This window comes from Delphinus delphis, chromosome 19, assembly GCF_949987515.2.
Source record: "Delphinus delphis chromosome 19, mDelDel1.2, whole genome shotgun sequence".
In the NCBI taxonomy this organism is placed as follows: Eukaryota; Metazoa; Chordata; class Mammalia; order Artiodactyla; family Delphinidae; genus Delphinus; species Delphinus delphis.
In genome coordinates this window covers 11,283,303-11,310,687 of record NC_082701.1, presented here as the reverse complement: position 1 = coordinate 11,310,687, position 27,385 = coordinate 11,283,303, and the positions used below count along the sequence as shown (strand labels likewise).

General features: G+C 51.6%; 1 protein-coding gene across 8 annotated transcripts in view; it reads right to left on the bottom strand.

Moving 5' to 3' along the window:
• The window catches only part of ENDOV (endonuclease V), an 85,114-nt gene extending 59,781 nt beyond the window's left edge, over window positions 1-25,333 (bottom strand). For 7 of the 8 annotated variants that reach the window (XM_059997367.1, XM_059997371.1, XM_059997365.1 and 4 more), the window contains exons 1-9: window positions 24,927-25,333; window positions 24,438-24,609; window positions 14,929-15,063; window positions 14,682-14,721; window positions 13,565-13,677; window positions 12,630-12,698; window positions 12,157-12,285; window positions 9,564-9,637; window positions 8,680-8,738 (exon numbers count right to left, since the gene is read on the bottom strand). In XM_059997367.1, the coding sequence (XP_059853350.1) occupies window positions 8,680-8,738; window positions 9,564-9,637; window positions 12,157-12,285; window positions 12,630-12,698; window positions 13,565-13,677; window positions 14,682-14,721; window positions 14,929-15,063; window positions 24,438-24,609; window positions 24,927-25,060 (925 nt within the window). In that variant the 5' untranslated portion in view covers window positions 25,061-25,333. The remainder of the gene's footprint in view (window positions 1-8,679; window positions 8,739-9,563; window positions 9,638-12,156; window positions 12,286-12,629; window positions 12,699-13,564; window positions 13,678-14,681; window positions 14,722-14,928; window positions 15,064-24,437; window positions 24,610-24,926) is intronic. The other variant, XM_059997368.1, reaches the window with a different exon arrangement.
• Between the last annotated feature and the right edge of the window lie 2,052 nt (window positions 25,334-27,385).

Below are 27,385 nucleotides of genomic sequence, written 5' to 3'. Positions count from 1 at the left end.
ATTAGCATGTTATTTAGAAGTAAATATGAAAAACCCCCACACTAAAGAAAACTAAAATAACAAAATTTTGCCTCTGAGCAGGGGAAGTCAGGAGAGGAGAGGGGTGGGTGAATAAGGAGCTACTGGGTTTTTGTTACAAGTCTGATAGAACTATTTGACTATTTAAACTATGTACGTTTATAACCTCGATTAAAAATCAAACAAACACCAAAACACCAGTGCAATTTAAGTAACTAAAAGACAAAACTACTCCAGCCTGCTCTCTACTCCCAGCTCTCTATCAGGCCCCTGCAGCCCCAAGGAAGGGCCTAGGGAGCTGTCTCCTCTTCCAGGGCAGGACACCCCGTGTGCTGGAGTCGGGTCTGGATCCTTCCTCCCCTGCCCCACCACGGGCCTCCAGCGGTCTCCCCCAGTATCTTTCTCTCTGAGTCCCTCCAGGTCGGCTTGCCTATCTGTCTTGGGACCGCATCCTTCTTCCATTAGCCCACCTTCCCTGCCCTGTTCCCAGGTCTTCTCCCGGTTGGGTGGAGAGCAACCAGACTGGGGAGGACCCAGCCCTGTCCACAAGCAACAGCTGTGCCCTGGCCCCTCTGGCCTGCACTCCCTACCCCGCCTCCAGTGCCGCCCATCGTGGTAGGAAACGGAGAAGTTGCTCCTGCTTCCCAGGGAGGTGAATTGGGGATAGCGGGCCATGCTCCATCATTTCCCTGACACCTCTCCTAATTACCCAGTATGTTATTCATTTGGATGTCAGAGCTGCCGCATGCCTGTGCCTTTAATTAATAATTTGGTAAAACTCTACTCAGGCCTGGCTAGGGCAGTGCAACAGGGACTGCTGGGGCTGGGCCAAACCTGCAGTGGGTGGGCCAGGCCAATGAGGACCCCCCACCCCCAGTCAATGCAGAGGCCTTGGGCGGGAAGCTTGGCCCTGCTTCCTGTCCCCAGCTGTTCACTCCAGGCCACAGAGCCCCAGGTGAAGCCCCTTTAGGGACCCTTCCAGGAGGAGGCAGGAATGCAGACCCTGAGGGGTGTGTGTGCACCAGTGACTGGGGCCTAAGTGAGGGGATTTGCTCCCCTGGAGCCCAGGCTGGCCCTTGAGCCTTGGAGAGTTGAGACCCCAGGAGCCTAGGAGGGGAGGGGAGGTGTTTTGGTCAAAGGGGCCAAGAAGCCTGGCTCAGACCCAAGCTCAAACAGGCCAATGCCTGTGATCAGAAAATAGGGGGGCAAGGGAGGTATCCTTGGGACAGCTAGGAACATGGCTGGGCCTCCTCCTTGACCTGATCATAAAGGACTCCCAGCCCTGGGTGTCCTCCATTCCTGACTGCTCCAGGTGAGGGGAGCGTGGGCAGACTGGGGTCCTGGAGGCGGGTGTCCTGAGGGGCCAGGGTGTGACCTGCAATGGTCAGGCCAGCCCACCACCTCGTGGGAGCCTCTCAGGCTCAGCCCCTGGGGACCCAGGGAAGGGGCACAGAGGCTGCCAGGCTAACAGAAAAATCTATTTGGATCCAACTTGAATTATTGAGTGTTTCGAGATTTATTCTTGGTTCTGGGGTGGGCTGTGATCTGCGAAGATGGATATCATCTCGGCCCTATTTTTAAGGTTCTGTGAGAAGCCCAGATACCACTGCACTTAGGGCTCCTGTGCAGCCTTCTGCAGGGTAGAGCCTCTGGGGGTGGGGGGTAGAGGTGGGCAGGACATGCCACCCCCAAGCACCCTCCCCATTCCCAATCCCACTGCTTTCCTGCTCTCCCATGAATGACCCCAGCCAGTAGGTCCCCAGGTACCACCTCAGCCCCTTCTAGTTGATTCTGCACTCCCCCAGCCTCCCCAACCCCTCCACATGAACTCTCAGCATGGTCCATCCCTCGAGATGCTCAGGGCTATAGCCACACCTACCACCCTGGGATGAGCCTGGGGTCCCAGCAAGCTGCTCACATGCTCTACCTCTTCATCTTATCTCTGATACGGCCTTAGTGTAGCCAGTAGACAGGGCCAAGGGGCCAATGGCACTGCCCACTGCTGCAGATTCTCTTCCATCAGGCTGTAGCTGAAACTCGTCCCTTTAAGGTTCAGACGCCCCCACCTCTGCCCACAAGCCTTCCATGCCAGGCTTAACCCCCCCACTCAGCCCACCCAGGGTTAAACAACGTCTCTGCTATCTTCCAACTGGTTCTCCTGGAACCCTACTCCCCCCCTGAGGTCAGGCCCAGGATTTATTGGGGCCATAATTAGTTTCTGATGGGGTGGGATTTACACCCTTTGGGGCTTCTGGGAAGAGAGGGAAACCCTTGAAAGCAGAGGTAGGTTGAGTCTTGACCCTCTGAATCTTGCAGGGGACTCTGCCCTCCCACTCCCCACTCAAGCCAGGGGCACTAACAAGTGGCATCTTGGGGGTGGGGAGAGGGCTCCTTAGAAAAACCACTCACAGCCAGACTAACCCACTAAAGTCAATAAGCACAATGGAGACACTACTACCAACCTTATTGAAATAGAAAGAAAATATCACAAACAATTGTAGGCCAACACATTAGATGATCTGCATGACATGGACAAATTCCTAGAAACACACAAACTACCAACTGATTGAAGAAACAGAAAATCTTCATAGATCTATAACAAAAGAGAGTGAATCAGTAATCAAAACCCCTCCCAACAAAGATAAGCACAGAGCCAGCTGGCTTCACAGGTGATTTTACCAAAGGTTTAACAAGACTCAGCACCAAGCCTTCTCAGAGGAGGGAACACTTCCTAACTATTCTATGAAGTCAGTACTACCCTCATATCAAAGCCAGACAAAGATATCACAAGAAAAGTACAGACCAGTATACCTTATGAATATAGATGTAAAAATCCTCAACAAAATACTAGCAAATCAAATTCAGCAGCTTAGTAAAAGGATTATACACCATGACTGAGAAGGATTTATTCCATAAATTCAAAAGTGGCTCAAAATATGAAAGTCAATCAATATAACACACCACATTAACAGAATGAAGGAAAATGATCATTTCAATAGGTGCAGAAAAAGCATCTGATAAATCCAACACTCTTTCATGATAAAAACACAGAGAAACTAGGAATAGAAGGATCTTCCTCAACCGGATCAAGGGCATCTATGGAAAACCCACAGCTAACATCACACTCTAGTGAAGCTTCCCCCTAAGATCAGGCACCAGGCAAGGACGTCCACTCTCCCTACTTGCATTCAACATTGCACTGGAGGTTCCAGCCACGACAGCCAGGCAAGAACAAGATATAAAAGGCATTCAGATTGGAAAGGAAGAAATAAAAGTGAAACTATATTCACATAAGACATGATCTGATATATAAAACCCTTAAAGAACACACACACACACAATTAGAGCTAATAAACGAATACAGCAAAGTTGCCAGATATGATACAAAAATCAATTGTATTTTTATACACTAGCAATGAACAATCCAAAAATAAAATGAACAAAACAATTCCATTTACAATAGCATCAAACAGAATAAAATACTCAGTAATAAATTTTACCAAAGGACGTACAGGGAGGGCGTGTACAATGAAAATTACAAAACATCATTGAAAGAAATTAAAGAAGATCTAATGAGTGAAAAGACCCTGTGTTCAGTGATTTGAAGACGTAATAGTGTTAAGACAGCAATGCTCAGGACTTCCCTGGTGGCGCAGTGGTTAAGAGTCCACCTGCCAATGCAGGGGACATGGGTTCGAGCCCTGGTCCGGGAAGATCCCGTATGTTGTGGAGCAACTAAGCCTGTGCGCCACAACTACTGAGCCTGTGCTCCAGAGCCCATGAGCCACAACTACTGAGCCTGCGTGCCACAACTACTGAAGCCCGTGCGCCTAGAGCCTGTGCTCTGCAACAAGAGAAGCCACGGCAACGAGAAGCCCACACACTGCAACGAAGAGTAGCCCCCGCTCTCTGCAACTAGAGAGAAGCCCGCGCGCAACAACGAAGACCCAAAGCAGCCAAAAATAAATTTAAAAAATGAATTTATTAAAAAAAAGACAGCAATGCTCTACAAATTGATCAGTGCAATCACTATCAAAATTCCAACTGCCTTTTTTGGGGGCAGAAATGGACAAGCTGGTTCTAAAATTTATATGGAATTTCAAGAGACCCAAATATCCATATACAAAAATTACCTCAAAATGCGTCAAAGATCTAAATGTAAGAGCTGAAACTATTAAACTCTTAGAAGAAAACATAGGAGGAAATCTTTGTGACATCAGATTAGGCAATGGTTTCTTCGTTATGACACCAAAAGCACAGGCAACAAGTGAAAAACAGATAAACTGGATTTCATCAGATTTTAAACTTTCATTCAAAGGATGTTATCAAGAAAATGAAAAGACAACACACAAAATGGGAGAACCTATTTGTAAATTATATAACTGAAAGGGGTCTGGTACCCAGGACATATAAAGAACTCGTACAACTCAATGACAGAAAGACAAACAACCCAATTTTAAAAATAGCAAAGAATTTGAGTGGACATTTCTCCCAGGAAGACATACAAATAGCTAATACGCACATGAAAAGGGGCTCAAGATCATTAGTCATTAGGGGAATACAAATCAAAACCACAATGAGATACCATTTCCCATACACTAGCATAGCCAGAATCAAAAAGACAGATAATTACAAGTGTTGGTGAGGATGTGGAGAACTTGGAACCCTGTGTTGCTGGTGGGGTTGTAAAAAGGTGCAGCCACCACGGAAAACAGGAGGAAAATAGTACGGCTACTCCTCAAAGAGTTAAACAGAGAGTTACCAGGAAATTCCACTCCCAAGAGAACTAAAAACGTAAGTTCACACAAAAACTTGTACGTCGATTCGCACAGCAGCATTATTCATCATAGCCCCAAATAATCCAAATATTCAACAGTAGATGAATGGATAAACAAAATGTGGCCTATCCATACAACAGAATATTATTTGGCCATAGAAAAAAGTACTGATCCATGTTACAGCACAGATGAACCTTGAAAGCTCATGCTAAGGAGAGACTCCAGACATAAAGGTCACATACTCTGTGTGACTCCATTCCTATGAGGTACCCAGAATCGGCAAGTCCACAGAAACAGGAAGCCTATTAGTGGTTGCCAGGGGCTGGGGCAGGGGGGAGGGGTGGAGGAGAGTGACTGCTAATGGATACGGGATGAAAAGGTTCTGGAACTAGATAGTGGTGTGCCTGCACAAGATTCTGAATATACTAAAAGCCAATTAACAGTACGCTTAAAGATGTTAAAATGGTGACTTGTTACATGACTTTAACCTTGAAACAAACAAAAACCACTCAGGTTTTCAGTTGTCTGTAAACTGATCTCAGGCTCTGTCTGCTTCTCACTGAAGCGGAGGGGATAGGGATGAGGGACCCCACAGCGGTCCATGCCTCAGCCCAGGGGGCCCACTTGACTCCTCTGGTCAGTGAGGAAGCAGTGGCTTTAAGCAGAGCCCCAGTCCCACCCCAGTAGGAGGTCTCGGCCATCTCTGTGCCTGTCTTAGAGATGGGTCCCCAGGGGATGCTGCTGCAGACATCACCCTGAGCCTCCCGGCACCATGGGAAGCTCTCCTGTTGGCATGTGCGTGGGGCAGGCATTGAAGGGGAAGGTGCCATTGGGGCCGAGGAGTCACGGTCCTTCCTGTCCAGCCCTTGCGGGACCTGCATTCTGGCGGCTTGGGGTGGTGGAAGGAGCTCAGTAGGAAATGAGGACCTTTACTTCCTGTTTCTCCCTTCCCATTGGTGCAGTTAGCACAGCCTTGCAGACTGAGGACCATCAACCTTGGCCCCTGTGGGCCCCACTTCTCCAAACCTTCTCACTTTCTTTGCAAGGACTGACTGCGTGCCAGGTTCTGTGCCACGGCCACTCCACACAGGGCTGCAGCTGTCCGGGGAGACAGCACAGGTATGATCCCCATTACAGGCTCGAAGCTTTGCCCAAGGCCAGTCAGTACAAAGCCGTCAGGCCCAGCCAGCTCTGCGTGGCTTCCATCCTGCGCTCCGAAGTCCCCCCCACCCCCTGGTCCTGATGAACTCTGGGCAGGGAGAGACCTGGAAGAAGAAGTTAGGAGGGCAGTGGTTGTGGAGCACCAGGCAGGGCCTGCGTGGGTGGTAGGCTGGGACTGAGTCTCCTGAGGGCCACCCTGGCACAGAGTCCTGGGCACCAGGCTTGGGGCACATCTGGGGTGGCTCAGCACCCTTGTACTCAGCAGGGGTGTGAATGAGGCAGCAGCTGCCTGGGACCCCAGGCAAGTGCCACTGTCTCCCTTGTCCTTGGGCAGCCCCCAGGACTATGGCTGCACTTAACCCAGCTGTGGCCCCCCGGTGGAACCCTGCCCAGGCCTGTTTGTGCCCAGTGACCATCAGGGATTTTAGGGAGATGGTTTCACCATGGCCCTGTGCTCCTGCACACCTCAGACGGGACTCCACGCTGTCCCTGCCTCTGACCACTAACGACTCAGCGTGGCGCCCAGCTGGTGCTGGACGCCCCCCATCCTTCATTAACTGGGAACTGACTGTGTCACCACCGGCAGGGACTCCACGTGGACCCTCACACTCAATCCCCCAACTGGACTAAGCAGGTGCTTGTATCCCCGCAAGAAAACAGGTTCCGAGAGGGAGGACCGGTCCCTCTCGGAGCTCCATCAGATGTCACATTCCACCTTCTATCCCAGGACACAGACCCGTGCCTCAGTCCAGAGGCAGGGAGAGTTGGGGCACTGCCGGCACAGGGGAGCCAAAAGCCGCAGGTACTGAGGTGCAGGTTCTAAACAGGCACAGCATCCCAGAGCCGGGGTGAGTGGGCAGAAGGCCTGGGGCCTGCTAGGGAGGGTGGGGTGAGCTGGGGTTCCCTGTGTACCACCGGCTGTGAAGAGCAGGTGTTTTTCTCAGTCTCAGGATTGGGTGGACAGTAGAAGCTGAGGTGAGAAAAAAGATGTGCAGCGAGGACATCTGGGGAGGACCACAGATCAGAACCTGGGATAGGCCTTCCTGCCTGAAGGAGTTCCCCTGAAGGTACCTGTGGAACATGCTGGAAGCTGCTGAGCCCAGTGGGCCATCCGGTGGAGCCCATAAGCATGTGGGTGGCACCCAGCAGCCCACCTGGCCCGTGTAGGCCCTCTGTACCCCGAAGCCCCCTGCCCTGGAATGGCCCTGCTTCCTACTGCAATGTCCTGACTAGGGGCTACTACCACCATGTGGGGCAGCCCCTGGCCCCGCCTTACAAAGGGTTTTGGAAGCACAGGTTAAGTGGGAGGGGAAGGGGGACAGCTGAACCCAAATAGCTGGCTGCCTTGCTTACTTGTCCCCTTTGCTTCTTCCATGAGCCCGGGCCCTGGAAGAGAGCTCCCTTCTCACTCTGAATGAAAGGAGAGACACCAGAGCGGGGCGTGGAAGGAGCGCTGGGACCCGGGGCCTCCCTGGGCTTCCATCCCAGGCTGTCAAACCATGACAGGCAGTTCCTTCTTGAGAGGCAGGATAAACGGCAAGAAAGGCTTGCCTCCGAGGATTCTTCACACCCCTCAGCAAAGATTCCAGAGTCCTTAGGGAACCTAGGGGTGAGCTGGGAGGAGGTGGAGGACTAGGGCTGCTTGGGAGGCACCCAGGGGCTGTGGGTGGGGCCGTGCGCCTCCCTGGGACTAGCTCACACCAAGAGGAGTGGCCAGGCAGGGTGCCAGAGTCAGGGCTGCCCTCCCACAGCGGAGACGCGTTTTGAGGCTGGGCCTCTGGGTGAAGAGGCTGGCGGGGGGGAGTGCGCCGGGTTGACAGGAACAGGGGAGAGCTATTGGCACTTGAACACAGTGGGCTGCCCGCCCTCGGGGCCCGTGGCCAGGATAGCAGATCCCAACACCCATCTCCTCGGGTACGGGTGCCAGCCCTCTGTCTGGCACCCCACCCCTGCAGCCCAGACTGCCCCTGTATGTCCCCCAACCCTCAGCCTTTTCCAGGCTCAGACACTGCTCTTCTCCCCTCCTCCTGGCCCTGCACGTCCCAGCAGCAGGCAGTCTGGAGACCGGCTGGGCAGCCAGGGGCCAAGCCTGACAGCAGCCACCCCAGTCTGGACCCTCCCCGGCCAGGGCAGAAGTGGCTCAGTGTAGCTGGTCGGCAGGGAGGGACGTGCTGGTTTATAAACAAACACAAAGTGAAAGCGGCACATGTACTCAGAGGAGCAGATGGGCAAGGAGAAGGTGTGCATGTATGTGCAGTCTGGCAGCTGTAAGCCCACCTGGGCGCTTTCAGAACAAAACAAAAAAACACCAGAAAATCCCCTATGAACTCTGAATCCCTTCCTGTGCTCCTAAGAAATTAACGTCATGTGCTCTCTGGGCCTGGCACTCTGCCATGTGAGCTCTGTCTTCCACTGAGCTCTCTCCAGGCCCCTGTGCCTCATGACCGTGGAATGGAAAGGTGGCCACCCCAGTCCATCCGAGCAGGGCTGTGCCTTCTGCGTCCCCATGTCCTCGGGCCAGGGTGCCCCACCTGCTGTGGGGGCCGCTCCCCCAGTCCCTACAGACGAGCTGGAGCAGGGCCACAGGTGGCCCAAGAGTCTTCCTGGCATCCAGCTCGGTGCCAGCCCCAGCCCTTGCCCTACTGCCCCTGGGCACCTGGGCCCAGGGCTTTCCGGTGTGTCCTGGGGTTTCGGCTATGGGCTTTGAGGGGCCCGTCCTTACCTGCGGGCTCTTCTGAGGCTCCCTGAGGGCACGCCTTTGGCCTCTGTGCCTTCTTGCTCCTGGTAATGACATCAAGAAAGGACAGCATCAAACGTCAGAGCCCCCCTCGATCCCCAGGTGGTCCCTGGAAGCTGTGTCAACCTGGATCCTCAGGGGTGCGAGAGCCCAGGCCAGAGGGGGCAAGGCAGATCCCGACGGCCAGCCCCCACTGTTGGGAGAGTTCAGGGGTCCCAGCCACACCTTCCCACAGTTCTCAAAGCAGCTTAGCCAGGCCCAGGCCAGCACGGGCTTGGAGGAGAAGGGAGCACAAAGGAAACGCCGTGCTTGTAAGGACTCCTGGTGGGAGAGGATGGGCCTGATGTCCAAGCTGCCAATGGAAACCCTGCTATCTCAGTCTCTTCATCGGCAAAGTGATCACAGTGCCTGTCTCATGGTAAGTGCCGTTAGGATTAAGTAACCAGCCACTGCTGGCTGTGACTGTACCACAACATAGTGGGATGAGAATCACCGTGCACACCACACAGGTGAGGAAACAGGCTTTGAGAGCGTAAACGACACAGCAGGTGCAGAGCCAGGACATGAACCGGGAGCACCTGACTCCCTCACCCTTTCTGTGGAGACCACGACATAAATGGACCAAGGTAAGCAGGGAGCGCCCTGGTGGGAGGTGAGCTTTGGGCTTTGGGGGTTGCTGGACAGTTCCCACTGAACATGGAGTCCACACTGGCCCCCAGCATTCTGCTGGCTCTTCTCCTGTCCCCTCAGGAACCCTGCGCCCCCTGCCTGGCCCTGCCTGTCTGGCCTGAGCCACAGCGCCACCGCCGAGAGGCCCAGCCACCAGAAGTGGCCCCACGGGGGCATGACCCAGCCACCCCAGCACTCACCTTTCTGGCCGCAAGGCAGGGGCCCCTTGGACTCCCAGGGTCCTGCGGATGTAGTCTCGGGAGCGGATGTCAGCCTGAAGAAAGGGATGGCTCGAGTGAGAGGGGTGGCTGGGGTCCCAAGCTGGCCTCTGGATCAGTCCCCACCCGATAGGGTGGCCCCTCCTGGAAAAGCCCACGGAGGCCCAGCCTGAGGGAAAAGGAGCAGCGGCCCCATCATGCGTGGGTGCCAGGAGGTCAGGCCCTCTGGTTGGGGTGCTTGACAGCATGTCCCCGAAGGGCCTGAGGAAATGGGCTGGGTGCCTCGCTCCTATTTCAGTTGGCTTTCAGTGGGTTTATAGCTTGTGCTTCCCTGTAGGTTTTGCTTGAGCCAACAGTTTCTCTGCTAAAGCCCTCTTCTCTGAAGGCTGTCCTCAGCCCAGCTTGTCTGTCCTCACTTTTGGTTCATCTGACTCCCTGGCTAGTGTCAGCTGCAACCTCTGTCCCTGGAGAAGTGTATGGAAAGTTCTTCAGAGTCACCAGAATGAAAGGGGGCTTCTGGGCCACAGGCTGGGATCAGGGCACACCCTGGGGAGAGGGGAACAGGCCTGAATGGGGCCCCCAGGACCTTGCGGCACAGGCTCTCCCCGTTCCAGGGGGCCTGGCCTCAGGGAGGCCCCTGATCCCGGCTTAGATGGCTCAGCCCCGCTTTGGGCTGTGTGACTACAGGACACAACAGCTAATCCCCCCGACTGTTTCTACTTAAGAGTGAATGGGCAAGTGGGCAGGGTGGGCGGCAGGGTGCTCCGGGAGAAAGGCCCCGGAGACGCGAGGCAGCAGCTCCCGCCTTCCCCTGCAGCAACCGGTCCCAGCCTGGCCCGGGAGCTGGGGGCAGCGGGCCTGTGACCAACGGAGCAGGCCCTAAGCCGTTCTCTCAGCTTCTCCTCAGAGCTTACAGAAGTAGTCAGGAGGGCAAAGTGTACACAGGTGAGTGGGCCAAGGAAGAAGATGGACCAAGAGATAACCAGTGCCACTGGACAGGGCCACACCCCGTTCCTGGAAACGATAGGGTTGGTAGGCTCCTGGGTGCAGACGTCTGGCTTTTCTCTAGGGCAGACACATGGTCCTTGCCCACCTTTGAGGGGTTCACGGCACTTTACAGGGCATCCCCCCACCTGCAAGGACACAGCTATCATCCACTCTGGGGCAAGACGAGACACAGAAGGGACAGAGACCTGCCCACCATACCAGCTCAGCAGAGTCCCTGGCTCTGAGGGCCTGCGGAGAAATCTCGGGTCGTCACCCCACCCACCACAAGGTCGCACAGGTGGATGGGAATGGGGGAGGAAAGGCTTCCTGGGGCCAGGACACGTCACAGGCTTTTGCACCTACGAACCCTGTACGGGGAGGGAAGGAGGCTGAGGCTGGTGGACACTTAGAAAGTCCACCCTGGAAGCCACCCTAGAGGCCTTGACTCTTCGCAGCCCAGAGAGTTGCTGGCAGGGGCGGAGAGCCACAGCCGCGTGCGTGCCACTGCTGCCACCTGGAGGCTGCCCTGCACACCAGCAGCCGGGGGGGGGTCCCAAACCCTGAGGTGGTGGCTACGGGGGCTCTTGGGGTGGTCGAGGCAGAGCCAGGACCCTCAGGTTTGCGGTGTCACCAGGTGGTGCTGAGTTGAGAGTACCGAGCGGGCCTGTGGCACCTAGGCCAGGTTGCCTCTAGTTGACGCAGCACAGGCCTCAGGGACACACGGAGCAGCAGGCGACATACAGTCCCTGCTGGGAAGGCAAATCTGATGGTGTCCCCTCCCAACTCACATCCAAGGCCCTGTGGTAAATCTGAAGTTCTGGCCCCTGCAATGCACACAGGCTTCCGCCCGCTCACCCTCGCCAGGGCTCCAGCCACAAGTTCCTCTGAGTTTCTGGCATCAAACTCCTTCCTGCCCAAGGGCCTTTGCAAATGCTGGTCCTCAGGCCTGGACTGCCCTTCCCCCTCTTCCAGCAGGCCTCTCCCTGAGGACAGCTTCTCACAGATCCTTGCCTCACGGGCTTCCCTGGGACGTGCACCTGCTCTGCACCTTGTCATGGCCAAGACCACCAAGGCGGTCCAAGGGCTTCCTGCATGAGGTTAGCTGAGCCAACTCGTTCACCAGAGTTCTGATCCCCCTGGGCCCCAAGTTAGGTGCTGGGTGCCTGGCGTGGCCACACCCTGGAGTCTCCTGATTTTATCCCTGGCCCAAGTCTTCCTCAGCAGTGCCCAGCAGCCCTGCAGGGGCCCCCCAGCCGAGGACGGCCGCTCCCTCCCAGGTCAGCGGGGCAGCTTGGGCCTTCAGGGGCTGGCAGGCCACTCTGCTATTTGAGCTGACGTCAGCTGATTTTCCCGATGACCCAGGGTGCCAGAGGCTGAAAGGCTGAGTGCAGGGGCACAGCAGACCCCCGGGCTAGGCAGGGCAGGCCTCTGCATCTTCCAGGCCCCTCTCCTCCCCTCCGGAGCCTAGTGTGGCCCAAACTGACTCTCCCACAGGTGCTGTGGACCCTCAGCCCGGGAGTACAGGAAGAGCAGGTGCCATGCGCTAGCCTACCCACCTGGCAGCCCACTCACCTGGCAGCCCACTCACCTGGCGCACGGGCTCCGGGATCCGAAACTTGCAGCAGCCATGGGTCAGGCGCACGGCTGCCTCCAGGCTCATCTTGTGGCCCACAGAGACATAGAGGGGCTTGGTGCTGTGGTCGTGGCTCTTCAGGGCCTGTGACAGGGAGGGTGAGGTCAGGGCACTGGGCAAGCTCTGTGGGCTGGAGGACTGACATGTCCTGGGCGGTAGGCAGGAGCTTGGGAGACTGGCAGCACCCTTGGGGCACCTTCCTGATGTTTGTCTTAGGGACAGGGTGGGGCGAATGAGGGCCCAGAGGCCCCCTCAGCACAGTGGGGGAGGGGAAGAAATAAAGATGCAGGGGCAGCCAGAGTGGCAGGAAGATAGGGAGAGGCGGACGGGTTCTGGGGCACACACGTACATGGGTACTGACCCCAGGCCCTCTCTGGCCCTCAGCTGAGGGGTCTGCCTCGGTGGGGCGCAGGCCCCTGGCCACTCACCATGCCCAGGACGGTCCCGGAGCCTCCCATCAGAGGAAATGAGTCTCCTCCAGCCTTCAGGAGCCGTATCTGGAAAACAGAAAAAAGACTTGGAAAAACACCTTTCTTGGTGAAAGGCTTGAAGGCAAGCCTGCTCACCTTTAAAACCTGAGCAACCGCTGGGCGAGGAGATGGAAGGGCCCATCGCGAGTGGACCCTGCGTCCAAGCGCGGCCTGCAGCACCATCTCACCTTGACGAGGTACTCTCCTCCCCATTCTGCAGCAGAGAAGAGGCAGCAGCCTGCCCAGGCCCCAGTGCTGCAGGGTGGAGGCACCAGGCTGGTGCACACACAGGGCCACAACCCACTCGAGGCCACTTACTTCCTGCTGCTTTCTCTCCTGCTACAAATTTGAGCACTTCTGATTCAACCTGACAAACTTTTTGGAGTGGTGGTGGTGGGGACTGGCCCATTGGGTGGGTCGGGGCCCCTGTCAACTCAACAAACAGGCACTCCACACAGGCATGGGGGAGCTGGAAGGATGAGACAGATGCAACTGACCTGTTCTCAGAGTTGGCTGTCCAGGTTAGAGAGCCACATGTGTCACCAGCTCCCGCCAGAGGGGGTCCCAGAGGAGGGAGATGCCCCAGGCAGATGGGGGTGGCACGGCAGGTGGAAAAGTACAGAGTGTTGTACAGGCCCCGAATGCCCGGTCCCCGATACCTGGAGGCTCTACCCCCACGTGGGGTGCCACAGCAGCACGCAGGCTGGGGTGGAGAGGAGGCAAGTGTGCACCCAGAGGCTGGGAGAGGAGCTCCGAGTCTCCCGAGATGACCCACCACCCACAAGGCGCGCAAAGAAAGCTGGTCTTCCTCACTCCAGGTCAGCAATCCAGGCTGGGAGGAGAGCGTCCCAGGTGGAGCTGGTCTGCAGCGGGGCGGACTCTGGCCCCCTCACCTTCTCCTTGTGCAGAGCGTTGTTCTCCAGCCCATCCACCTGCAGGAGTTTCTTGGCCACCCCGATGCAGGGCAGGTCTGTGACGACACCAAGGTGGCAGGCTACCCCAAAGCCTGTAGGGGCAGAGCAAGATGAGGCTGGGGAGGTGAGGCAATGAGCCCAGCAGTTTAGAGACAGTGTGGGGATGGGGGCCACACCAGAGCCTCGCTGAACTTTTCCACGTGAACAGAGGCCTGTCGGTGGGCAAGGACTTGTGGGACAGGGCTCTAAGCCCCACCCTGACCTCGGACGTGGCCCTCTACCCTGACTTCCGGGCTGGCAGGCTGGGTGGAGGACGACTCCCCCTCCCCCCCACCCTGTTCTGACAAGATTAGGAGCCTGATTATAATTAGTGTGCTCACATGCTTCACCTGCTTCTTTCATCCTCCCCTCCCCTTTGTGGCCACCTTCAGGCCTCTGCAACTCTGCCCTTAACTCGCCCAGAACTTTGGGACTCCTGCCAGGGCACAAGGATTGCAGTGACTGGGGGCCAGGCCCAGGGCTGGCCTGCTGGTCCTCCACTAGTGTCCAGGGTGGCTCTGGGCCCACAGGCTCCCAGGGCAGGGGCTAAAATCACAATGCCACCCCTTCCTGACTCCCTCTGCCGCCCAACCCCCAGGTTTGTATCTGAGGGTAAGACAGCCCCTCCCCCTTGGTGGTTCTCCCCGGGACAAGGTTCTAGCACCCAGGTGGGTGTGGGTTTCCCTGTGTCAGTGGGGAACAGGCACACCTGTCTGTTCCTGTTCCGTTTCAGGCAAGGGTCTGTTTAGGACACAGGGCAGGCCGCCAGTGGGACAGGCTAGCTGGGCTCAGGGCCTGAGACTTCTGGAAGCGTCAGGGCCAAACTGGATGTTGGTACCTGAGCTGAGCCAGCAGAGGTGGTGGAGGCAGGCAGGAAAGGGGCAGGGGTGAAGAGAAGTAGGGGCTCCTTACTAGGGGGCCTTGACAAGGGAAGCAAGGCCAGAAGGAGCTGCAAGGCCAGGCTGGTGGCAGAGGGCCTGGGGCCTGGTGCAGGCGGACTGCACCCCTCCTGGTCCCTCTCTTACAGCCCTCTCAGGGAGTCTTGGGAGCAGATTACCTCGGTGGTGGAGCACCCCATTTCCATCCACAAAAAGGACCTGGAAGAGCCACAGGGGAAAGTCACGGTCAGCTGAAGTGCCCCTCGCCCATCAGGTTGGGGCATCCCAGAGCAAGACGAGGGCCCCAGCTCTTTAGGTCTGATCCCTCTTGAGGCAAAAGCACTTCTCCAGGAAGCTCGTGGATATCTCCCTGCAATGGGGCGGGGCCTGTGGAAGGCCTTTCCTCCAACCCAGTGAGATACCTGCCTGGGGCATGAGGCGGGGCTCCTTCTCCCGCAGCTGCTGCACCGCGTCCACCAGGAAGGGCACCTCTCGGAAGGCCAGGAAGCCTGACACGTAGGGGGCTGTCAGGCTCACCATGCGACAGTCCTCATACATCACCTGCCACCAGGCACCCAGGTCACTAGGCACGCGCGGCCCTGGCCACCTCCCCCGCACCCTCGCATGCCCTTGGCCCTTATCTGACAATCCCTGTCACTCCGTCTCCCAGGCCCACCCCCAAGTCGCCCCCTTCCCTGCCTCACTAACTGGAGACAGGTGATCCACCCTGCAGATGGGCAGTGGGGATTCAAATGCTGCCATTTCAAAGGTACTGGCCACACCTGGTCTGTAACAGGCCCTCCTCAGGCTGCCTCCTTCGTAAATCAGACCTGCTGCCTCCCCACCCCACCCTGCTGCCAGGCTTTTTGGAGGCTCACAGAAGACAAAGCACAAGAAGCACCTGTGAATAGACACCATAGTGCCATATTAGAAGGGGCCTCCGGGAAGAAAAGGCCAAGTCTTCACAGAGGCTACAATAGCAAGAAGGGCAACTCTGGCTTTAAGAAAAGAGATTACAAATATTTCGGAAAAAGGACAGGCACGATCTCACAGTGAGGCAGTTTGGAAGAGAACTGGGTCCCAAGGGATGGGAGAGTCCAAAAAGAAAAATTCTGAGGCTGCAAATAACCCCAGAGAGAGAAGAGGGGATACCCCTGGGGATGTTGTGCTAAAAGGCCTGGCTCACGCTGGGAGAAGTAGGGGCCAGGAGTCTGAGGCAGACCTGCTGGGGACCACCCAGAATTTTCACACGCTCTGGCAGACTCTTCTTCAAACTGAAAAGTCCTAACACAGCATGGAAGAGGAGGCCCTGTTGGTACTTGATTAGCATGTAACGACCCGCTCAGAGCACAGGACGGCAGCCCTAAGCCCCTTAAACATTGAGTTTTCATTACAGCCAGACCACCGGAGGTGAGAACGTTTCCCACTAAGCACACATTCTCCAGAACCTTCAGATGTCCTGGATTGTTACTGACCATCCCACCCCCCCACCAATCTCTTGGTGATAGCTTTCAAAATCATACTTCCACCTCTCCCTTGAAGCCAGGTCATAATGACATGTCCCTAAATGAAAGAATTACTCTAATAGCATGGAGGAAGGGGCTCGTCCTTCCAACATTTTTATCAGTGACTCACAGGAAACTCATCAAACTGCCAATGACCTAAAGTGGGCAGGGTCCAACCGGATGACAGACCAGAGAATTCGATTCACAGTGAACCCGGCAGGCTGGAGTGCTGAACCCCATGCAACAGGATGACTCTTCACGGGGACATGTGTGAAGTGTGGCCTGAGTTCCCACAGGATGATGGTGGCTGCTTACGTTTGAATCCCTCTGCACAAGCTCCAGGAACCAGAGATCCACAGGAGAGGAGATGAACCCCCTCTACCCCATGCCCACAGCATAACTGGGAGACAAGCCAATTACAAGCAACGGTGTGCATCTACGGGCGGAAATAAACAGCCCAGACTCACAGAGCCAGCTCTGGGCCCCTCGCCAGAAAGGCAGGTGGGGAAGGGACAAGGGCAGGGGGTGTGGTGGGGCATAGTGGTAGGGAGCCTGATGGAATGAGACCTGGGGGGCAGCCCCAGCCTTATCAGGAAGATGCTGCTCTGGGGAGACACAGGTGAGCCCTGGGGGCTTGTGGAGAAGAGAGCGAGGCCAGAAGTGTAAGGTCCTTTGGAAACGAGAGTATCAAAGAATCAGAAGAGACACTGGCCGTCTTTGCTTCTGAAAAGGATGCCATTTATTGGCACGACGATACTTCACCGTCCCTCATGATTTAAGAAACCCACTGAGGCACCCAAACCCCTGGCCCTTGAGTTTCCTGTTTAAATACATTTTTTTTTTTTTAAGGCCACACCGTGTGGCATGCAGGATCTTCCCTGCAGTGGAAGTGCAGAGTCTTAGCCACTGGAACACCAGGGAAGTACCTAAGTACAACTTAGAGTGAACAGAGAACTCAGAAGGCAATGATCAAACCTTGTGAGTTGATGAAATACTGCCCCCAACCAGTTGTGCAGCAGAGGTAAGTTAACTAAACGCCAGACAGAGAGCACAATCTGGCAGAAATAAAAACAGAAACACAAAAAAACCTGACAAGACAGAAAACCCAGCATATGCATGACTGAAAAAGAGAAACAAAACTATGGAGCTGAAATAATAAATATAACTAATACTTAAAACCACAAACTAAGAAACGTTCCAAAAATAAAAGAAGATCTGACCCCACATATTGAAAGACCCAAGTGGGAACTTGGGGAAACTGACATGGAAGTCAACTCAAGATGTATCTTAGTGAAGATCCACCAGAAGGCAGGCAGCAGAAGCAAGAAGAACTACAATCCTCCAGCCTGTGGAATGAAAAACTGCATTCATAGAAAGACAGACAAAATGAAAATGCAGAAGACAATGTACCAGATGAAGGAACAATATAAAACCCCAGAAAAACAACTAAATGAAGTAGAGATAGGCAACCTTCCAGAAAAAGAATTCATAATAATGATAGTGAAGATGATCCAGGACCTCGGAAAAAGAATGGAGGCAAAGATGGAGAAGATGCAAGGAATGTTTAACAAAGACCTAGAAGAATTAAAGAACAAACATCTAGAAGAATTAAAGAACAAACAAACAGAGATGAACAATACAATAACTGAAATGAAAAATACACTAGAAGGAATTCATAGTAGAATAACTGAGGCAGAAGAACGGATAAGTGACCTGGAAGACAGAATGGTGGAATTCACTGCCATGGAACAGAATAAAGAAAATAGAATGCAAAGAAATGAAGACAGCCTGAGAAACCTCTGGGAAAACATTAAACACACCAACATTCACATTATAGGGGTCCCAGAAGGAGAAGAGAGAAAGGACCCGAGAAAATATTTGAAGAGATTATAGTTGAAAACTTCCCTAACTTGGGAAAGGAAATAGCCACCCAAGTCCAGGAAATGCAAAGTCCCAGGCAGGATAAACCCAAAGAGAAACACACTGAGACACACAGTCATCAAACTGACAAAAATTGAAGACAAAGAAAAATTACTGAAAGCAACAAGGGAAAAATGACAAATAACATACAAGGGAACTCCCATAAGGTTAACAGCTGGTTTCTCAGCAGAAACTCTACAAGCCAGAAGGGAGTGGCAAGATATATTTAAAGTGATGAAAAGGAAGAAGCTACAACTAAGATTACTCTACCTGGCAAGGATTTCATTCAGATTTGACAGAGAAATCAAAAGCTTTACAGACAAGCAAAAGCTAAGAGAATTCAGCACCACCAAACCAGCTCTACAACAAATGCTAAAAGGAACTTCTCTAAGTGGGAAACAAAAGAGAAGAAAAGGACCTACAAAAACAAACCAGTAACAATTAAGAAAATGGTAATAGGAACATACTTATTGATAATTACCTTAAATGTGAATGGATTAAATGCTCCAACCAAAAGACACAGGCTCGCTGAATGGATACCAAAACAAGACCCATATATATGCTGGCTACAAGAGACCCACTTCAGACCTAGAGACACATATAGACTGAAAGTAAGGGGATGGAAAAAGATATTCCGTGCAAATGGAAACCAAAAGAAAGCTGGAGTAGCAATACTCATATCAGATAAAATAGACTTTAAAATAAAGAATGTTACAAGAGACAAGGAAGGACACTATATAATGATCAAGGGATCAATCCAAGAAGAAAACATAACAATTATAAATATGTATGCACCCAACATAGGAGCACCTCAATACATAAGGCAACTGCTAACAGCTATAAAAGAGGAAATCGACAATAACACAGTAACAGTGGGGGACTTTAACACCTCACTTACATCAATGGACTGATCATCCAGACAGAATATTAAAAAGGAAACACAAGCTTTAAATGACACAACAGACCAGATAGATTTAATTGATATTTATAGGACATTCCATCTGAAAACAGCAGATTACACTTTCTTCTCAAGTACACATGGGACATTCTCCAGGATAGATCATATCTTGGGTCACAAATCAAGCCTCAGTAAATTTAAGAAAATTGAAATCATATCAAGCATCTTTTCCAACCACAACACTTTGAGATTAGAAATCAATTACAGGGAAAGAAACGTAAAAACCACAAACACATGGAGGCTAAACAATATGTTACTAAATAAACAAGAGATCACTGAAGAAATCAAAGAGGAAATCAAAAAAATACCTCGAGACAAATAACAATGAAAACACGATTCAAAACCTATGGGATGCAGCAAAAGCAGTTCTAAGAGGGAAGTTTATAGCAATACAATCCTACTTCAAGAAACAAGAAAAATCTCAATAAACAATCTAACCTTACACCTAAAGGAACTAGAGAAAGAAGAACAAACAAAACCCCAAGTTAGTAGAAAGAAAGAAATCATAAAGATCAGAGCAGAAATAAATGAAATAGAAAGAAAACAATAGCAAAGATCAATAAAACTAAAAGCTGGTTTTTGAGAAGATAAACAAAATTGATAAACCTTTAGCCAGACTCATCAAGAAAAAGAGGGAAAGGACTCAAATCAATAAAATTAGAAATGAAAAAGGAGAAGCTACAATGGACACCACAGAAATACAAAGCATCATAAGAGACTACTACAAACAACTCTACGCCAATAAAATGGACAACCTGGAAGAAATGGACAAATTCTTGGAAAGGTGTAACCTTCCAAGACTGAACCAGGAAGAAATAGAAAATATAAACAGACCAATCACAAGTAATGAAATTGAAACTGTGATTAAAAATATCCCAACAAACAAAAGTCCAGGACCAGATGGCTTCACAGGTGAATTCTACCAAACATTTAGAGAAGAGCTAACACCCATCCTTCTCAAACTCTTCCAAAATATTGCAGAGGAAGGAACACTCCCAAATTAATTCTACGAGGCCACCATCACCCTGATACCAAAACCAGACAAAGATACTACAAAAAAAAGAAAATTACAGACCAATATCACTGATGAATATAGATGCAAAAATCCTCAACAAAATACTAGGAAACAGAATCCAAAACACATTAAAAGGATCGTTCACCATGATCAAGTGGGATTTATCCCAGGGATGCAAGGATTCTTCAATATATGCAAATCAATCAATGTGATACACCATACTAACAAACTGAAGAATTAAAAACCGTATGATTGGACTTCCCTGGTGGCACAGTGGATAAAGAATCTGCCTGCCAATGCAGGGGACACGGGTTCGATCCCTGGTCCGGGAAGATGCCACGTGCCATGGAGCAACTAAGCCCATGTGCCACAACTACTGAGCCCGCATGCTGCAACTAAGGAGCCCGCGTGCCGCAACTAAGGAGGCCATGTGCTGCAACTAAGGAGCCCACCTGCCACAACTATGAGCCAGTGCAACCAAATAAATAAATAAATATTAAAACACCACCACCACCACCATATGATCATCTCAATAGGTGCAGAAAAAGCTTTTGACAAAGTTCAACACCCATTTATGATAAAAACTCTCCAGAAGGTGGGCATAGAGGAAACCTACCTCAACATAATAAAGGCCATATACAAGAAACCCACAGCAAACATCATTCCCAATGGTGACAAACAAAGCATTTCCTCTAAGATCAGGAACAAGACAAGGATGTCCACTCTCACCACTATTATTCAACATAGTTTTGGAAGTCTAGCCACAGCAATCAGAGAAGAAAAAGAAATTACAGGGATACAAATAGGAAAAGAAGAAGTAAAACTGTCACTGTTTGCAGATAGATGACATGATACTATACATAGGTAAATCTGAAGATGCCACCAGAAAACTACTAGAGATAATCAATGAATTTGGTAAAGCTGCAAGATACAAAATTAATGCACAGTAATCTCTTGCATTCCTATACACTAACAACAAAAGATCAGAAAGAGAAATTAAGGAAAATTAAGAAATTAAGGGGAGGCGGGGCTGGTGGTGGTGGTGGGATGAATTGGGAGATTGGGATTGACATATATACACTAATATGTACAAAATAGATAACGAATAAGAACCTGCTGTATAAAAAATAAATAAATAAAATTTTTAAAAATGTATCTTAGTGGAAAAAAAAGTAAACAGCAATATACTGGACCCCCCCCTCAAAAAAAATCTCCACAGTAATCATAATCTACTATCAACAGCAACTATCACATAACACATGTCAAAGTTTTACAGATCAGAGAAAAATACAAAACCAGCTTTAAGAGACATGTGGGGACAACTGGGGAAATGTGTTATGGAATGGGATTCAGGTGGTGATGGAATAATGTATGTATATTTTAAGGTATGATAATGACGCTGCCATTATGTAGGAAAATATTCTAGGACAGGTTTGCTGAGCTGTCACAACCTCTAGGAGGCACTCTTGAATCTCAGTGCGCGCACACACAAAGACTACAAAATCAGCTGAATCTTAAGCAGAGGGTATACGGGTGTTCAATGTATTACTCTTTCAACTTTTCAGTATGTGCACACATTTTCAAGTTAAAAATCTGGGAGAAGGGATGAAATGAGAGAGTAGCACTGACATATATACATTACCAAATGTAAACTAGATAGCTAGTGGGAAGCAGCAGCATCGTACAGGGAGATCAGCTTGGTGCTTTGTGACCACCTAGAGCGGTGGGATAGGGAGAGTGGGAGGGAGGGAAACGCAAGAGGGAGGGGATATAGGGATATGTGCATACATATAGCAGATTCAGTTTGTTATACAGCAGAAACTAACACAACATTATAAGGCACTTATACTCCAATAAATGTTAAAAAAAATTCTGGGAGAAGGAAAAATCAGTTGTATAATTAGCGTGTGGGCATGATCTAGTCAGTAGTCTCTGTGAAGATATGCAAGTTTCAACCTAAGCTGGCGTTGTGCATTAGGCCCACCAAATGTTTGAACCAAAAGGCTGAACTGCACTTGAGGTACTCGATTCAGTTCTGGGTGCTGGATGTAAAAATGGGCCCTACTCACTGAGGGCAGGCTGGAGGACAAGCAGCAAGTGAAGGAGCTGGAATCACCTCAGTGAAACTCAGGAGAACACAGGACTGTCTTCAAATAGGAGGGTAGGAAAGGTTTGTCCTGTGCTCTGCACCTTAAGGCAGAAGTCACAAACAACTAAATTTCAGCTCCATGTGGAAAAGAACACACGAACCAGGCTTCCAACTATGGAACGGGCTCTGGTGTGAGGCCACGATTTGTCAGGGATGGTGAGGAAAGGATTCCTGGCTGTGCGAAAGGAGACCAGTGATTCACAGCCTGGCTTTGCTTTGGAATCACAGAAAGGATTGTTTAAAAAGGTAAATATCAGTAAAGGGAGTGGGGCCCTGGAATCTTTTTTCTTTTAACAACTTTATTGAGATATAATTGACTACCATAAAATTACCTGACGAGTATAATTCAACGCTTTCTGGTATTTACAGAGTTGTGCAACCATTATCATAATCCAATTTTAGAACATTTTCACCACCCCCAGGTAATTCTTATACCCATTAGCAGTCACCCTCCATCCCAATCCCTAGCCCTTGGCAACCACAAATCTACTTTGTGTCTCTATGAATTTGCCTATGGAATCCATATTTCTAAATGCACTTCCAGGCGACTCTCATTGCATAGATCCATGGTTGGGCATTTGGGAGTCATTGGACCAGACTATTCCAAGATCATTCCCTAGTCTAAGCTTCCATAGCACAGGATGACAAGTGCTGACTACATCCAAGTAGCAAGCACTCTGCTCAGTGCTGGGGCTCCAAAAGAAATACAGTATAACCCTGCCCTTCAGAACCTACAGATGGTGGGAAAACCAGAATATACCAATAACTTTTCTTTGAGGTAAGGGGAACTATTCAAAACTATTATTGCAATGAGGGGAGGAAGACTACTGCAAAAGGAGAGTGCTCCGTTAACAGGCTGTAAGATCTGCGAGTACCTCCTAAACTGATAACTTTAATACAGTGTGAGAAGCACTGTAATAGCACATGCATAAGAAACAGGCCTAGGACAGAGACAAGGGGGTGGTTAATTCTGCAGGTACGGAAAGGTATAGAGCAATGGGAACAAGTGAACTGGGTCTTGAGAAGCGAGAAGTCATCCTCAGAATTAACAGTGGCTTAGCATTTAATTTTTGAGGGCTTACCACACGCCCATTATGCTAATTGCTTTCCATACATGATCTCAATTATTCCTCACCAAACTCTGAGTCAGGTATCAATATATTTCTGCTGAATTTTGACTAAAGGATCTTCCAAGTAAAGCACAAAGACGCTGAGGCAGGAAGGTAGTAGCTTTGGGATCAGGCAGAGGAGCAGGGAGGGGGAAATGCTGAAGCTGCAGAGCAGAGGTTTCCTCGTCAAGCTCTTCTTTAGCCAAGGCTTCCTGAGCTGTTGACTCCAAAGGAATCGTGGGCACGCTGTTCATTCATTCACGTATCTATTCGATCGTCTTCTATGTGTCAGGCATTGAACTAGGTGCAGAGGCTACAACCGGTGGGCAAGACAGCATGGTTCCTACCATTGTGGAGTTTACATTCTGGTAGGGGAGACACACAGGCCAATTCCATCCCAGTGTGATAAAGAGGAATGAGAGGGTGCTGAGAGCAACTCCTGGTCTTGCAGGACGAAGGGGGGCTTACTGGAGGACCTAAGAGATGAGGAGCAGTTAGCCAGGAAAAACATTCCAGGAGAGGAAACTTCACTGCTAAGATCAGGCAGGCAGATACAGCAAGGCGTGTTTGAGGAAGCCAAAGGCCTCTGGAGTGGGGAGTGGGTGAGGAGCGGGTGGTAGCCAGAGGTGAGCCTACAGAGAGTTACGTTAAGCAGGGGTCAGATCACGAACGGCCTTTATGCCTTGTCCGTGAGTGTCACTTTTATTTACCATGAGATCACAGGATAGGCACTTAAGTGTCTTAAGTGGACTAGGTGGTGACCTGCTCACATTTGGTTTTTAGAAAAATTGCTCTGATGGCAGCATGGAGAAGGGACCCAGGAAAGATTCTGCCTGTCACCTACAGGAGAGGTGACGGTGGCACAGCCAGGGAAGGGACAGCAGCGATGTAGACAAGTGGATAGATAAGACTCCAGTGATTTTAGGGGGGAGAAAAAATGGAGTTCGTGTGTGACCTGCTGTGAGGGGTCTGGGAAGACAGAGATTTCCAGCTTGGGCAACTTGAGGGTGTGTTGCTGTGGGCCCCTGACATGGGGAGCCCAAGATAACGGCCACACTTGGAGATCATGAGTTTATTTGGATGTAAGTCACAGAATGACTTCAGTTTTTGTCCCCTATCCTCATCTTTTCAAAGGCTTCCCAATTCCTTAATGAACTCCCACGAAAGGAGAAGCGGGGTTCTACCCTAACACGGTTCCCTGTCCAGAGCCCCACCTCTCTCACTAATGCACGCCGGGGCCCAGCGTAGCGGCCCCTAGCCAGCGTCCCCCCGGGGTTACCTCGAGCTCAGGGTAGCTGAGCACCACCAGGGAGGCGCAGGCGCTGACACTGTCGCCCTTCACAAAGGACACATCCACGCCCCCGACCCTCTGCAGACCCGAAAAAGCGGGGTCCCGTTGCCACGCCTCCGTGTCCCGGTCCACGACAAGTGTCTTCAACAGGGCTTGCTCCCTGAGGGCAGAAACAGGTCCAGCGGGCAGCCCAGCCCAGATCCCCCCACCCCGCGGTACGGCTGCGGCCGCCCACACACGGAGCGTCCAGGTCCGGGGTTCGGGGCTCTACCCGGGGACCCTCCCGGTCTCACCCCCTCCCTTCCCTGGGACCCAGACGCGTCGCCGGAAGCTACAGCTCCCGAACGCCCTTTCGCCCGCACGCCGGAAACGGTCGCAGGCCCCCGCGGCCCCAAGCCGGGGATTACGAGGTCGGAGGTCCGCGGGGAACCTCGTCGCTCCAGTCCCCGGATCTTACGCGTCCTCTGGCCCCATTACCGTTTCCAGAGCGACAGCGTTTCCTCCGGCGGCCTCCCAGCCGCCTTTCGGGCCATGGCGCGGCCCTGAACGCCCCTTCCTGTGGCGTCACTTGCGGAGCGCCGCGCGCAGGCGCCGGACCGCATCGTTGCCATGGCGGCGCTCAGGTCGGGATCCGGGACGTTGCCGCCTCGTGGCCTGAGGCCCTGCTGGGGACCAGCGGCTCGGGAGTAGCGGCCGCCGACCTCAGAGTCAGCCTTTCCCCGCAGCCGTGGGGGAAGGAAAGTTGTCCACGTCCAGGGCCCCTGACGGGATCTGAAAGTTACACTGACAAACAGATCTGCAGGAGAAAAGCACGTGTACACATTTTACTAAATTTCTACACGTACATGACACCTTTCACCGGAGAGTGGAGACCTGAAGTGACCAGAGCGGGAAGCTTTATACCCTTTGGATAAAGAAACAATGAATTTGTGAAGAATTGTTAAGGCAGAGGGGTTTGGGCTGTGGGTAGTAAATGGTGAAACCAGATGGAGGTTTGCTCACCTTGGCCTTAAACGCCCTGTCTCTGGTGATGAGAATGTCTCTCTCCCTCCTGGTACAGGGAGGGGACCTTTCACGTGGGAGATTTGGAGTGAAAAATGGGAGAAGCAGGAGTGATCTTGCTGCTTCTGCCGTTTTCTCGAATTTCTCCGGCTTAAGATCAATACACCAATGTGCCATATTTTGGGGTAGTGTGTCCTGAACGCCATCACCAAGCATCTGCCGCTTACATGACACCTTGACCTCCGTTTCAGGGACTCTTTGAGGACAGGACACAGTCCTTAGTGGAGCCAGACTCGTAAATTTGACCCGGTGGATCTTGGTGAGCAGAAAGACTTACTACGGACAACCTGTGGAACATTGACTGACCCCCTGCTCTTCAGTTGAATGAGTAGTAATTCCATTCTCTTTGTGCTAGGTGTTGTGTGAGATGCTGGGGTTACAGCTTCCTCATGGTGGAACTGCAATTGTGTTAAGTGCTGGAGTGAAAATAATATGGGAGCATTTCAAGGTCTGAGGTAGCAAAGAGGTTGGTGTATTTGAAAGGCAGCCAGCTAGGCTGAAGTGTAGCGATTTAACCCGTGGTTTATATTCTACTAGGGGAATTAAGAGAAGTATATGGATAAGTAATCTAGTCTGAATATAGACCTCAAGAGGAAAATACAGGATTGGAGTCTGAGGTTCAGGAAAAGCTTCATATGGCATTTGACCACTGGCGGCAAATGGGAGAGCCAAGATTTACTCTGCGGTCCATCTGGGCTGTACTGTGTGTCAGCCTTGTTGTGTTACAGAGCAGTCAGGACACAGAGGCATTTCGCTTTAGTTATCAGGAGTCATTCACTCCACAGGAGTCACTCCATCTCCACAGGAGGCAGTTACTGGGTGCTGAGGAAGGAGCAGTTCTCTGGGTTGAGGTTCTGATGTGCTTCAGGGTACAGGCATGGTGATGGGGAAGGAATGCTGGGGAATGTGTAACACTCCAAGTGGGTCTACGTGTGAAGGAAGGGGAGCAGGGTTGAAGGCAGGCCTTTATAGGATATGCAGTTGCAGGGGTGGCTTCCATGTGCTCCAGCTGGGCCCTTTCCCCTCCAGCTTCTCTCTGCTCTTGCCCCAGATGGCTTCCCAAAATAATCCCAGCTCCTCAGAAGGAAGCACAGTCCTGCTGTCCCCAGAATACACTTCAGTCTGATGAGGTTTCAATCTTGTCAGCATTTGCTTTCTCGGGAGAAGGCACTTTCTTGGTGTTTTTCCAGTTGGAAATGAGATTCATAATGTTGGAGCAGGGGATTAATTAGTGGAGAGGGATTAGAAAGAGCAGGAAGCAATAAAAATGCTAATCATGGTTGGATGGATTGTTATTCAGCTCAAGGCCTCAGGCTTTCTTCTACTTTCTCATCTCGTGTCCCTCTAGACCCAGCTGATACAGCGACCCTACACTTGTTGCGAACATATGAAGTCAGAGATGTAGCAGTGCCCTTGCACGGGGCTGGACATGGGTAGCTTTACCTACTGAGCAAAGCCCTTTCTTCACAGTGATTGTTTATCACTAGAAGTTTGTTTCCGGGTTGGAATTGCCTGAACCTAGGAGTGACTGAAATAGCTCATGACTTGTCTCAGTTAACACGTGACGAAATCCTACAGCCACTGATGAAAGGTAAATAATTTACACACATAGTAAGGTCTTAGAAAGAAGGAGACAGTGATCAGTTGTGAAGATTTTCAGATTAAGTCATCACCAACCTAGTGAATGTTTCCTCCTGGGCCGAAAGCAGACAGAACTGTGGAGCAGGAACAATCCAGAATATGAATGGAAACGAGAATGAGTAGGCAGGGCTAGAGGGGAAGGTCAGGGTCAGTGAGGAGCTACTGAGGAAGGGAGAGTAGGTGGAGTTGACACAGACGCTGTGGGGAAGAAGACACAGGGCGGGGGGGGGGGG